The following is a 13454-nucleotide window of genomic DNA, read 5'->3' on the forward strand; positions in this document are numbered from 1 at the left end:
TTCCTCATTAATGTGGAAACTAGAAACCACTTTAGGAAGGAACCCTGGGCGAGTCCGAAGCACAGCCTTGTCCTGGTGAAATATCAGAAAAGGGGAGCGACAGGAGAGCACCCCTAACTCTGACACCCTTCTAGAAGAAGCAATACCCAGAAGGAAAAGTCTTTGCTGTTAACCACTTGAGTTCCACCGACTCTAGGGGTTCAAATGGAGGACCCGAAGAACCACTGCTAAGTCCCAAGGAGCCACTGGGGGGACAAAGGGAGGTTGAAACCAGAGGACACCCTGGAGGAAGGTGCGGATATCCAGTAACGGAGCAATTCTATGTTGGAACCATACTGACAGAGCAGAGGCCAGGCGGAGGCCAAGATCCAATCATGCCTGAAGGAAGGCCAGGACTCTGGAAACCTGAAACACCTGGGAGTCATAATTTCTGGGACAACACCATTGGAAATAGGTATGCCGCACTCTGTGGTAGATCCTAGGAGAAGCTGGCTTACGTGCTCTAAGATATTGTTTGGATAACAGAGCAAGAGAATCCTTTGGACCTTAGGAGGGATGTCTAAAGAGCCACGCCGTCAAAGACAGACGATCCAGGTCCGGGTAAAGGCAAGGACCCTGAGACAAAAGATCCAGATGTAGAAGCAACAGGAATGGAGTGTCAATAGAGAGACTCTGAAGATCTGAGTACCATTGACGTCTGGGCCAAGCTGGAGCCACTTGCAGGACTGTGCCTCCGTCTTGTTTGAACTTCCGAAGAACTCGAGGAAGAAGGGAGACTGGAGGAAACAGGTACGCAAACTGGAAGGTCCACTTCACTGACAGAGCGTCCACCAGGGTTGCCTCGGCATCTCCTGTTCTGCACCCGAACACCGGTAATTTGTGATTGTGTCGGGAGGCCATGAGGTCCATCTCTGGGATGCCCTGTTATGATATCCAATGCCTACTCCACGTGAAAAGTCTAGAACCAGGCTAGGGAGATCTTCTGCCAATAACAACCGCCCGTTGTTCCCTTAGAACTGGGATATGTTCACCAGTACTTAGGCGGCCGTCTGGACTTAAAGCTCGTGGTAATTCACAAGGAGGAGCAAAAGGATACAATGGTGAGAGCAACATTGGGAATGGAGACTAAATTGTGGATAGTAGATATGAGTGTAGATCCAAAACAGGAGGTGGTACACTATCGATGCGTCAACAAGCTGGTTCAAGACTCTGTTGGTAGTAAATGTGGTATGGATATAAGAGAGTTCACTCTAGCTCTGGCGGCAGGCAGGGCGCCGGAGCTAGAGAGGGCACTTCCATGCGCGCGCGCCCAAAAAGGGGGCATGGCCGAAGAAAAAGGGTGCGTGTCTATAAGACACGTCCCCTTTTCGTCACTCTTGGGGGCGAGCCCGGCACTTACGGACACGCCAGGCAGCCCCCAAGCGCTGCAGACCGGGAGAATAGATGCCGGGCGCATGCGTCTATTCTCCAGCAGTGACCGGGTCACCGCACATTTCCTCACCCGCGGGACACTGCGACCCACTGGTGAAGACGGCACCCGCAGGCTGTGAGGGCAGAGCGCCGCGCCACGCTAAAACAGCCTAGCGGGAACGCTAATAAGAGTAGAAAAAATGGCTTGAGGCCCGTACTGAAGAGTTAAATAATTGATTTGGCTTTGAGAGCCGTTGTTGTGGCTTGGAGCCCATGCTGAGGAGAATATATTTGAGTTGGCTTTGAGAGCCGTTGTTGTGGCTTGGAGCCCATGCTGAGGAGATTATATTTGAGTTGGCTTTGAGAGCCAATGGTGCAGCTTAGAGCCGATGCTGAAGAGTTTGATAATTGATTTAGCTTGGAGAGCCGATATTGTGGCTTGAGCACTGAACAAGGTACAATGGACCTTATTCAGACCCGCTCACAAGGGGGTCGATGTTTATGCCCTGCGCACACGCAGCGGCCGCACTGCGCATGCACAAGCCCCAGAGCGAGAGAGAAATTCTCTTTCTCCGGGACTCGCTACCAACGGGGCGGCTGTCGATGTTGATTGACAGCTCGCCCCGTTTAGTAGGCGGGGCAGTTTCACAAACGGAGGCGTTCCTTAAGTAACGCATGCCGTTTTGTGGGCGGCCGCACTGACATCAGCAGTGATGTCAGTGGGGAACTTCCTGCTTGATCAGAGTAAGAAGCTCCCTGGGGCTTGCGGTTGCAGAGACCCAACTTCAGGGTCTCGTCGCAAGCCCCGGTCGGTCGCTAAAGCTGTGGGTGGTAACCCAATGCTTAGCTAGCGACCAGGAGGCCGCACTTCAAAACAAGTGGCCGCCCACATTCAGAGCGACCGCTCGCATTTTGCGAGCGCCTCTGAATGAGGGCCAATATCTTGATAAATAGTACCTAGATTAGAGTATGAGTTAATGTAGTAAGTTAGTGTACAAATTGCCGTCTAAAGTCCTGACGGACAATACGTAGGTTTGAGTAAAAGTTTGTGTATAAATTAGCATCCACAGTCTTGACGGACAATACATAGGTTTGAGTAAAAGTTAGTGTACAGGTTAGTACAAATTAGCATCCAAAGTTCTGACGGACAAAACAGGTTTGTATACAAATTGGCGTCCAAAGTCCTGACGGACAATACGTAGGTTTGAGTACAAGTTTGTGTATAAATTAGCATCTACAGACTTGACGGACAATACATAGGTTTGAGTAAAAGTTTGTGTACAGGTTAGTACAAATTAGCATCCAAAGTCCTGACGGACAAAACATAGGTTTGAGTACAAGTTTGTGTACAAATTAGCGTCCTCAGAATGGTGATTCGGCTTGGAGGGCCGTCACTGCCAGTGCAGCTAGGAAGCCGTAGGTGGGAAAAGGAAGCCGGAGCACAGCAGGGGAGTTGATGGTGCGGCTACGGAGCCATAGGAGAGGCCACAAGAGTTGGAGGCAGCTGGGAGACAAAACCGAGGAGACGGAGATACTGCTCGTGCCGCTGAGCCAGGAGAACCTACAGGAACGCTTTAGTCGGCAAGGCGGCAAAGGTCCGGCGTGTACAAATAGGAGGATCATTCAATCAGATTGTGCTATGGACAGTACGTGTCCTCCTAAGGCGTGCCGAGCGTCTAGCACCTGAGGAGACCGGAACAGCCGCGTCATGCAAAGATAAATTTCCGGAGGGAGACAAGTCGTGACTGCGACTTGTAACAAGCCCCATTTGTTGAAACACCTCTTGGTGAGGAGACCATTCCCCTGGATGCACGTTGTGATGGCTGAGGAAGTCCGCTTCCCAATTGAGAGTAAATGTAATACCACTGTACAAAACTGGCAGCAAAGAAGAAGCAAGTAACTACAGACCAGTAAGCCTTACATCAGTAGTGGGAAAAATTATGGAAACACTATTAAAAGAAAGAGTGGTGGAATATCTCAAATCCAACAATTTACAGGATCCCAAACAGCATGGATTTACTCAGGGAAGATCATGCCAAACAAATCTTATTGATTTTTTTGACTGGGTGACCAAAGTAATAGCTCAAGGGGGGGGCCCGTAGATGTAGCTTATCTAGACTTTAGTAAGGCTTTTGACACAGTCGCACATTGCAGAATGATAAACAAACTGGAAAGCTTGGGATTGGATTCTATGACTGTTGAATGGATAAGATTTTGGTTGCAGGATAGGAAACAGAGAGTTGTAGTAAATGGAGTGTATTCACAGGAGGCAAAGGTAACCAGTGGAGTACCCCAGGGATCAGTACTTGGGCCAATGCTTTTTAATATCTATGTTGGTGACATTGCAAATAATATTAAAGGGAAAGTATGCCTTTTTGCAGATGACACAAAAGTATGCAACCGGGTAGACACACCAGGAGGGGTAAAACAAATGACTGAGGATCTGGGTAGACTGGAGGAATGAGCAAGAACATGGCAACTACAGTTTAATGTCAAAAAATGCAAAATCATGCACTTGGGTCCCAATAACCTAAAGGCTAAATATAGTATCAAGGACACTATAATAGAAAATACAGAAGAGGAAAGGGATTTAGGAGTCACCATTTCAGAAAACTTGAAGGCAGGCAAGCAATGCACCAAAGCAATGAGGAAGGCCAGTCAGATGCTTGGTTGCATAGGGAGAGGAATCAGTAGCGGGAAAAAAGAAGTGATAATGCCACTGTATAGGTCCTTGGTACGCCTCATCTAGAATACTGTGTTCAGTTCTGGAGGCCATATCTCCAGAAGGATATAAACACATTAGAGACGGTACAAAGAAGGGCAACTAAAATGGTGCATGGCCTACAGCACAGAACTTAGCTAGAAAGACTAAAATATCTTAATATGTATCGTTTGGAACAGAGAAGGGAAAGGGGGGACATGATAGAAACTTTCAAATACATGAAGGGTTTTAACAAGGGACAGGAGGGACGAATTCTTCAAAGCAAGAGATGTACAAGAACATGAGGACATGCACTAAAACTGGAGGGAGGTAGGCTCAGAGGAAATGTGAGGATAAATTACTTCACAGAAAGGGATGTGGATAAGTGGAATAGCCTCCCATCAGAGGTGGTTGGAGCTAAAACAGTGGAACAATTTAAACACGCTTGGGATAGGCATAAGAATATCCTTGAGAGACGTTAAGGAGTAAATAGGATTGAAGTTACCTAAAGGATACATGAAAAGGGGCAAAATAGATGGGCCAAGTGGTTCTTAACTGCCGTCAAATTCTGTTTCTATGTTATAGGAACATGTAGGTATGCAGCCTGAATATCCAGGGATACCATAAAATCCCCAGGTTCCATAGCTAGTATGATGGAACGTAGGGTTTTGTTCAGAGATTTGAGATTGAGGATAGGCCGATGAGACCCATTCGGCTTCTGAACCAGAAAGAGAGTAGAATAACCAGTACCTGAGATAGCGGGAGTGGCACAATTACCCCTGCTTGCAGCAAGGACTGTATGGCTTTCTGGATCTGTAAGGCCTTGTTCTTGTCTGAAGGCGGCCTGTGCAGAAAAACTGGTGAGGTCTCCGAAGGAATGAGAGGGCGTACCGCGAGAGATCACTTCTCTTACCCAAGCATCTGTGGTGGTTTGACACCAGTGCGGGGCGAACTGAAGTAGGCCTCCCCCTCTGGGATCCCCCAGAGGGAGGCCCGTCCCATCAGGCTGAGGGTTTATCCTCTGGTTTAGAAGCAGGGCGTCTTGTGCTCCAGGCCTGCTTTCTGGGCTTGGCGACCTTCTTGGCAGCTGACTCTCTAGGAAAGGATTGTCCTTTGGGTTTTCCTTGCGGACAAAAGGACCTAAAGGAAGGGGTTCATGGTTTAGAGGAAGCAGATGCTGAAGGTAGAAATGCTGACTTCGATTTCGCCAATGTGTCAACAATCTTATCCAGATCTGGGCCAAACAAGATCTCCCAATTGTAAGGTAAGCCTTCCAGGTCTTTTTTAGAATCAGCATCCACCCTAGATTTCAGGCACGTTTCCACCTTACTATCTGTAGGATCCTTTAAGGAAGAAATGGAAAGCATAGGTAACTTTGATTAACCGTGTAACATGGGAATCCACCGCAGGGGGTGATTCCCATGTATTACAATGAGCCTCAGGAAATGGGTAACATAAGGCTAAACGCTTTTGAGGTTGGTACCTCTTACGAGGCGATTGCCAGGCTGCAGCCATGTGTTCAACTAGTTGATCTGACAGAGGAAAATATGCTGAAGCCACTTTTTGTCGTCTAAACAGAGGGTGTTTGGATTTAGGGGCTGGCTCGCCCTCTTCTATGACTAAGATGGATCTGACAGCTCGTACTAAGGCAGGAATATTAATTTTAGACCGAGCCTCCCCCTCGTCCAGAGGGGAGTCGGGGTTAGAGGCAATAGCAACCTCTCCATCATCAGATGACAGCTCAGACTCAAAAAGCTGTGTAGACAATACTGTACATTTAGCAGGTTTCAGAGTTTTCTCACCATGTATAATGGTCTGAATGGCTGTAGAAGAAGCCGCCAGGCTCTGTACAGAGGTAGAGAAAACATCCACCTATGGTGGAGGCACAGGAGGAGTTTGCATAGTTGGCATCAGTTGTGGTAATCCCTGTGAGGGAATAACAGTCTGCTGTGGTAACGCCATAAAGGGAAAAACAGCCTGAACCGCTAGGCGGCCCGGACCTGAGAAAAGGCAGCCAAAGGGGGCTCCTGTACTGGGTATGGGGGGATAGATGTACTTGGTGGATTAAAACACCTAACACATAAACCATCCTGTACCAAATCCTCCTCACCAAAACCTGTGGCACATATTCTGCATGATAGCATAATGGGAGGCTGCTCGTTATCTTTGCCTCTGCCAGAGATATCTGTAGGGCAATGTAACACACAATATATCACTGGGTATAAAGCAACTATTAAGTATATAAGATACTTGTAAAGAAGCAATATAGTGGTCTTGTCTGATGCTTGGGCAAGCTGCAGGAGCACACAGCCGGATATGGCACAGTGCAAGGTATAACTGTGTGTGACCAACCTCACAAATATTAAGCGCTATAGATGTGAGGTATAGGAAACACCCTGACTACACCTGTATGTTAGGTCAGAATTCAGAGAAAATGGAAAGATATATGCTGACAGTTAGAAAATAGATACAGACATACAGCGCTATCTTGAGTCACATACAATGCAGAAAAACAATTGCAAATTGGCACTACTATCAACTACACAGACCCAGTGTCTGGTAGGCTGTAGCTCTACATACACTGACCCTAGGGCGAAGTATGTAGGGGGACCAGACCACGCGATGTCCTGAGAGAGGTGCGACTGCATCATGAAGAAAATGGCCGCCGGAGACCTCAGAGGGAGTGTGGCCGAGAAGGAGAACAGCTCAGAGAAACCAGACCTCAGATGAAAGGCGCCCTGAGCTGTGGAGCCGCATTAATAGGGAAGCTGTCTCCCCTGGCTGATTAATTAACCCCCGGGACGCTGGTTCCCGCACCAAACGTCCCTGGTGGTCCAGTGGAGCGCGATGGCTAGAGCCTGCGTCCAAACTCAGCACCTCCAGTCTGTCCCTTGAGACCGGAGGTATGACTGCCCGCGCAGACCACTGCGAGCGGTGATCCGCCTTACCTGTCACCTTAGCGTCCGGCTGCAGTCTGGGTCCTCCAACAAGGCCTTGGCTAGCACTGACCTCAGGATGCCAGCCGAGATCTCCAGATCTGTACTGGCGTCGCGGCAGCGTAGACGTCCCACGGACAGTCTGCTGCTGCTCGCTCTCAGTTGGTAAAGTAAAAAATAAAGAAATCCTAAAATAAAAAGCTTAAGGGCTGCCTAAGCAGCCCCCTGCGTCAATGGTGACCCGACTCCGGCTGGGCACCAACAGAACTCAGTTGCCTCTGGGCATAGGGAGAGTGTACCAGTGCATCCTGGGAGCTGTAAAGCTTCAACTGTGTGGTACCAGGATCCTGATCCACCACCTACACTCCCAAGGTCTCCCTGTGGAGCCTATGGACCCTGAAGAAATTATAATACAGGGTTGTAAATTGGGGGGCTGACCATTAATGTACAACATCAATGGCATATCAATACTTTCCATCAATGACGAGATTCACCATGGCCTGCCTTTTTACGTGTACTGATGTAAATTGTGTCATCATGCATTGTTGGGCATAGTGTGATGACAAGAATAACTGCCTACTCCTCCTGCTTCTAGAGACATAATGGCGTCAGAATCCCGACGCCGGCATCCGGACAGGGTTAGGATACAGACACCTGTCGGTAATTATTCTAACCCTACCCCCCTAGTGCCTAAACCTAACCTTTCCCCAGGTGCCTAACTCCAAACCGCCCTCTAACCCCACTACTTACCATCGGGATTCCGGCACTGGCATTCTGATCGCCGGTATCCCGGATATAAACTACATCCCAATGGGAGAGTCATAGGGACAGATTCAACGCATGCTGCCACTGGCAACTTGTCCTGAGCACACAATCGCAACTACAATCTCTGTTTTTGGCTCCCGCCTCGAGCAGATATCTGGGGAGAGATGCATTATGCAAACTCACTGGCAACTCAGGTTATTAAAACCGTGATTGATGCAAGTTGCTGGCATTCGGACTGTTTCCCAGGCAGACACGAAAATTGCAGATTTTCCTTTACTGCCCTTAGAGGTGTGAAGGAAAATATGCGATATTACTGTTCTCTGCATTGTGCCATCAAGTCCATCCACTTCTCTGGGCAAGTGTATGGATCCAGGAGCGCTCCCTAAAATTGTAAGTCCAGTGATCTGTTCTGTCTCATACGCAGTGATGGAGAAAAGGAGAGGAGGCCTAATAATTAATAGTGATCTGTCCTATCTCCGTCATACGCAGTGATGGAGATCAGAAAAGTAGACGAGGACTATTGCAAGACCTTTCATTAGTGCTTATAAGGAAAAGCAACATGAGGGTGATTGTATTGCACCAAGGAACAGACACAGAATCACACATCATTTAGGGGTCTATTTCATACTTGCCTACCCTCCCGATTTGGTCAGGTGGCGCTCCCGGGAAGGCAGGCAATCCTCCCGGCTGCCGCCCACCCCTCCTATCCCCCCCGCAATTACCTCTGAATCCCCCGCAGTGGGAGGGCCAGTGACGCAATTCACGCTGAATCGCATCATTTTGGCCCCGCCCCCTGCTCCACAAAGCCTGTAATATCGGCATTGTGTAGCGGGGGCGGGGCCAAATTACACAATCACGTGGCTCTGTCCCTCGCCCTGCCCACAAATACTCGCAGCTTGGCCGGCCCCTGCCTCCTTGAGCTGGCCACGCCCCACTGTCATGCCGATCTGGGTGCTCCCTCCTGGAAGGGGCGGCCAGAAAGTCAGCAAGCCTGGTCTATTTACTAAGACTTGGATAAAGTGAACTGTGATAAAGTACCAGCCAAACAGCTCCTAACTGCCATGTTACAGGCTGTTTTAAAAATTAGTTAGGAGCTGGTTGGTTAGTACTTTATCTCCATCCAAGGCTTAGTAAATAGACCCCATAATTACATAAACAGGCTCAGCAGCTATATCACACTATTTTCAAATGTTGACACCTCATTCACATCAATATATATTTTATGCCCCATCAAGGTCACAAACGTAAGTTTCATTTTTTATAAGTTGTTCGGGCACCATGTAACAACAAACCTAAATACCAGCTGCATATTTCATTTAGTATCACACAGTGGCGGAACTCCCGGAGACAATGGAGTCATTTGCTGCCGGGCTCCAGCCCTTAAGGGGGCACCTGGCTCCATTGTCCCCCGGGCCGTTCTGGGCACTGCTATGGAGATGGAGCGCCGCTGATCGGCGCTCCATCTCCAGCGGCGTCAATACGGGGGGTGCGGTCGCACCCCCTATTTGCCGGGCGCCCGCTGAGTGTGTTAAGAGCGGGCGCCCGGCTCCTTCTTTCCCCCCGGCGGTAACCGGAGGAACGGAGCTCACTCCTGAGCTCCGCTTCCAGGTCCCACAATGCACTATGGGAGTGACGTCATGACGTCACTCCCATAGTTCCGAGGAGCGGGCGCCGGAAGGCAGCTACACTAGAGCGGGGTTTCAGGTATTTTTATTTTTTTTGTATGCGTGTGCGCTCGCGGGGGTGGGGGCTCACTACAGGGGGCATTATTGGTGGCTCACTACAGGGGGCATTACTGGGAGCACTACAGGGGGCATTACTGGGAGCACTACAGGGGGTTTACTACAGGGGGCATTACCGGGGCTTACTACTGGGGGCACTACAGGGAGTTTACTACTGGGAGCACTACAGGGGGCTTACTACTGGGAGCACTACAGGGGGTTTACTACTGGGGACACTACGGGGGCCCTTACTACTGGGGCACTGCAAAGGGGGACCACTACTGGGGCACTGCAAAGGGGGACCACTACTGGAGGAACTGCAGTGGGGGACCATTACTGGGGGGGCACTGCATAGGGGGACCTCTACAGAGGGCACTGCATGGGGGGACCATATTGGGGGAACTGCATAGGGGGGTGGCAGCTGGGGCTGGCATAGGTGCTGGGGGGTGGTAGATTTTAAATTGGGGGGGGGCACCAATATTTATCTTGCCTCCGGGCACCTGGGATGAAGTTACGCCACTGGTATCACAGTGATACAAATGAATATGCCACTGGTATTCATCATTACTTACCTCGCCGGTGAGGTCCAGCGCTGTTCTCTTCCTCGGCGGGGTTCTCCGCTCAGCTGCTGGCAGCCTATTGCATGACTGTTTAACCCGGCGGGGATCCAGCAGTGCCTGGAATGCTTTGTTGAATCCAGAAAGTCTGCTGCTGGGTCCTCATTGCCACATCACTCTCGCCATCACATACTTGCCTACTCTCCCGGAACTGCCGGGAGCCTCACGAAAATCGGGTGACGCTCCCGGCACCCCGCAAGAGTAGGCAAGTCCCCCAGGAATGGCTGCCGGCCCGGAATATTGGTAAGTATGCATCTACAGATGCAGTTACAAACAGTGGTAATATTAAAATACCGCTATTTGTGAAATACTGAAAAGATGACATAACCCCTTTAGCAAGTGAGAAAGTAATTATGCATCGTTGTTAGATGGGACCCTTTACTGCCTAATAGAATTGTTCTTAATTAAGCAACAATCTATACCTCACGCCTTCGCTCCTGCCCTGTGTGACACACGCATCCTGTGCAGAAGCAGCCCTGCTGTGTGACACTGACAGAGGGGATTTCCCGCCCGCCTCTCACCACGTGATCCTGGACCACGCCGGCCCGCGGCTCAGTTTAACGCTCCATATCGCGACATAATGACGCAGAGTTTGGCTATACCGCTGGACGCTATCAGTCTTCTTAGAGGTGACTTACCTGTCCGGGGAGAGGGCGCCTGCTGTGGTGTGATAAGCAATGTTGACTGTGATAGAGAGAGTGTGATATGAGAGTGTTGTGGAGAGGACATTGTCGGGGCGGTCGTTTAATTGGGAAGCTGTTTTGTAGATTGATAAGGGAGATGCTGTCACGTTAGGAACAATGATGGTGAAAACTCTCAGTGGTGTTTATAAAGCCATATGAGACATCCCGTGGCCTTGAAGCTGTTAGAGGCAGACTAGGCATGCTGGGACTTGTTGTTCCACCTAGCTGGTGTCTACCTCTGTGAGTGAAATTTATTTTGCTAGAGGACGAGATGACTTTAGATTTCCTGTCTCACGACATGCAGTACAATTCGTGTAATGAGACCCTGCCAGCCTGTCACATCACACACCATTATACAGTTATAATGAGGTGTTCACTCCAGAACATGATTAATAAGATCACTATAAATAACTCTAAATTATCAGTATAAAAAATGGTTTCCAGTGTAAAACTCTTTGTGATTGATCACACTGCAATCTTACATAGTGAATAAGATTCAGTAGCTTTTATGTCTGTGGTGTTATATATATCTACAGTGTTCATAATATTTGTAGTCTGTCAATTAGTCCTATAAATGCTAACTTAACGGTTCTTGCTAAACAAGGATTTAAGACAAATACATTTATTTGTTATATATTAAAGCATGTACATTCCTGGCAGGGAGTTATCGTAATAGCTGAAAATTGTGTTTGACTTTCAGATGCAGAGTCTTTTCTGTGTGAATGTCTTCAGTATGAAAATGTGAGCCTCAGATCAAGAGAAATTGGAGAAGAATTATTACGAGATTTCAAGGTTCTCCGGCATAGGTATGACTATGGCAGCTTTATATATAAGATGTTTATAAGTAGCTGGACAAGTACAATGCAAAAGGCATGAGGCTAAAGGTACGAAGCATTGGTCTTACCTGTGCTTTAAAACTGATGACATTGTCACCGGATCTACTGTGGTTTAGAGGTCAAAACATTAATTTTACTAGAGGTTGGTTTGGCTACCAGTGGTTCTCAAACTCTGTCCTCAGGACCCCACACAGTTCACGTTTTCCAGGTCACCCAGCAGGTGCACAGGTGTGTTCATTACTCACTGTCACATTTTAAAAGAGCCACAGGAGGAGCTAATTAATTCACTTGTGATGTTCAGGAGGAGACCTGAAAAACATGCACTGTTTGGGGTCCTGAGGACAGAGTTTGGGGATCTGTGGACTAAACACTAAAAACCACTGCGTATACTTGGGGTCTGTATAAAAATAATTGCTACAGAGTGAATTGTACTAGCCTTTCACCTGCCTGAGAGGGATCTTAAGTTACCTCTACAGTGGGCTACAGGAGATCCCAAAACATATTGGGGCTGGAAAGCCTACAGTAGCCACGAAGTGTCCGTAGTTAGAAATAAAGTGATTGCATATGTGATTACTTTACTTTTTCCTAATTGCCGGGACAGGTTCTTATCGGAGCCTGGGTCCCAGTGATTTCAATTGACGCATCTGAGCGGTACAAGAATCCTTATTGCCGCTATTTGCAGTGGTAAGATTTCGTAAAATTTGGGGGTGGGTGTCACTTAATCTTAACTATGCCCTAGACTGAGATTATAGGATGAATTTTCTAAACTGTAGTTTGAATCTTTGCTTGACTGACAGTTCTTGCCAGGAAGTCATTGTTGTAGAAGTTAATACCCTCCGACAACTGTTAAATTACAATTCTTATGGATTGAACATAACAGAGATGGTTCCTGTCCTTTTATGTGGGACCTTTTATTTATGTAATTAGAAATTTTTGGGTGGCATATAAGCATGGTTACAATCGTTATTATTTTTTTTTTACTGCTTAATGCACAATATTTCAATAATCATCACATTGCACAGCAGCACTGCATGCTGTGGTACTTGTGGTTTCTTTCAGGAAGTTGTAAGGAGGTGTCTAAGTCACAGTTTGAGCATCTTTCTAAAAAAGTTTTTCAACATGGAGTCATGTAAATTAAGTGGTAACCGTTTCCCACAGTAAATGCTTACATATATATTGTGTTGTCAGCAAGAGCTTTTAATTGGCTTAATAAAAAAATACAGAATCTACTGCCACTGGGATGTGAATGCTATATGTATGTAGCCAATTTTAAAAGTTATACTTTGTTAATATTGACTGATTTATAGCAGTTTTATAATGTTAGCTGTCATGATGATGGACTGAAAAATATCTGTTAATGGAAATGCCTTATTCTACTGTAGTCTATAGGTTCTAAAAAAAAAAAAAAAAAAAACAGTCATCGTCAATTTTAGGAATTAAAAAATCACAAGTGAATGATTTGGTATGTGAAATAGGAAGCCATTATTAAAATTAAGATGAAAACTTAATTTAATAATTAACCATAAACAAAAAGGAGAACTCTCAGTAATTATAATGTAAAGCTTTACACATGGTGTAGTATATGTAAAAATAAGATGAGAATGTTGTATAAATAAGGTGATGTCTTTGTGAAACAGAATCATTAAAATAAAATAAAAAAAACCCCAAGAGCTAAATTAAATCAACAGAACTAAAAGGACAGAGGGCCTGATTCAGCACGGATCGCACGGCTGTGTCCGCACGCACCTGCTAGCTGTGACAATATGCTAATGAATGCAATCGCAC

At 47.3% G+C, this 13454-nt stretch overlaps 1 protein-coding gene across 1 annotated transcript in view; it reads left to right on the forward strand.

Moving 5' to 3' along the window:
* The first annotated feature begins 10589 nt into the window (after positions 1-10589).
* SKAP1 (src kinase associated phosphoprotein 1) overlaps positions 10590-13454 on the forward strand; it is a 591854-nt gene continuing 588989 nt past the window's right edge. The window contains exons 1-2 of the mRNA XM_088474694.1: positions 10590-10779; positions 11534-11639. Of these exons, the coding sequence (XP_088330820.1) occupies positions 10731-10779; positions 11534-11639 (155 nt within the window). The 5' untranslated portion in view covers positions 10590-10730. The remainder of the gene's footprint in view (positions 10780-11533; positions 11640-13454) is intronic.

Source organism: Taudactylus pleione, unplaced genomic scaffold (genome assembly GCF_031769625.1).
Source record: "Taudactylus pleione unplaced genomic scaffold, aTauple2 ptg000155l, whole genome shotgun sequence".
NCBI classification, from domain to species: Eukaryota; Metazoa; Chordata; class Amphibia; order Anura; family Myobatrachidae; genus Taudactylus; species Taudactylus pleione.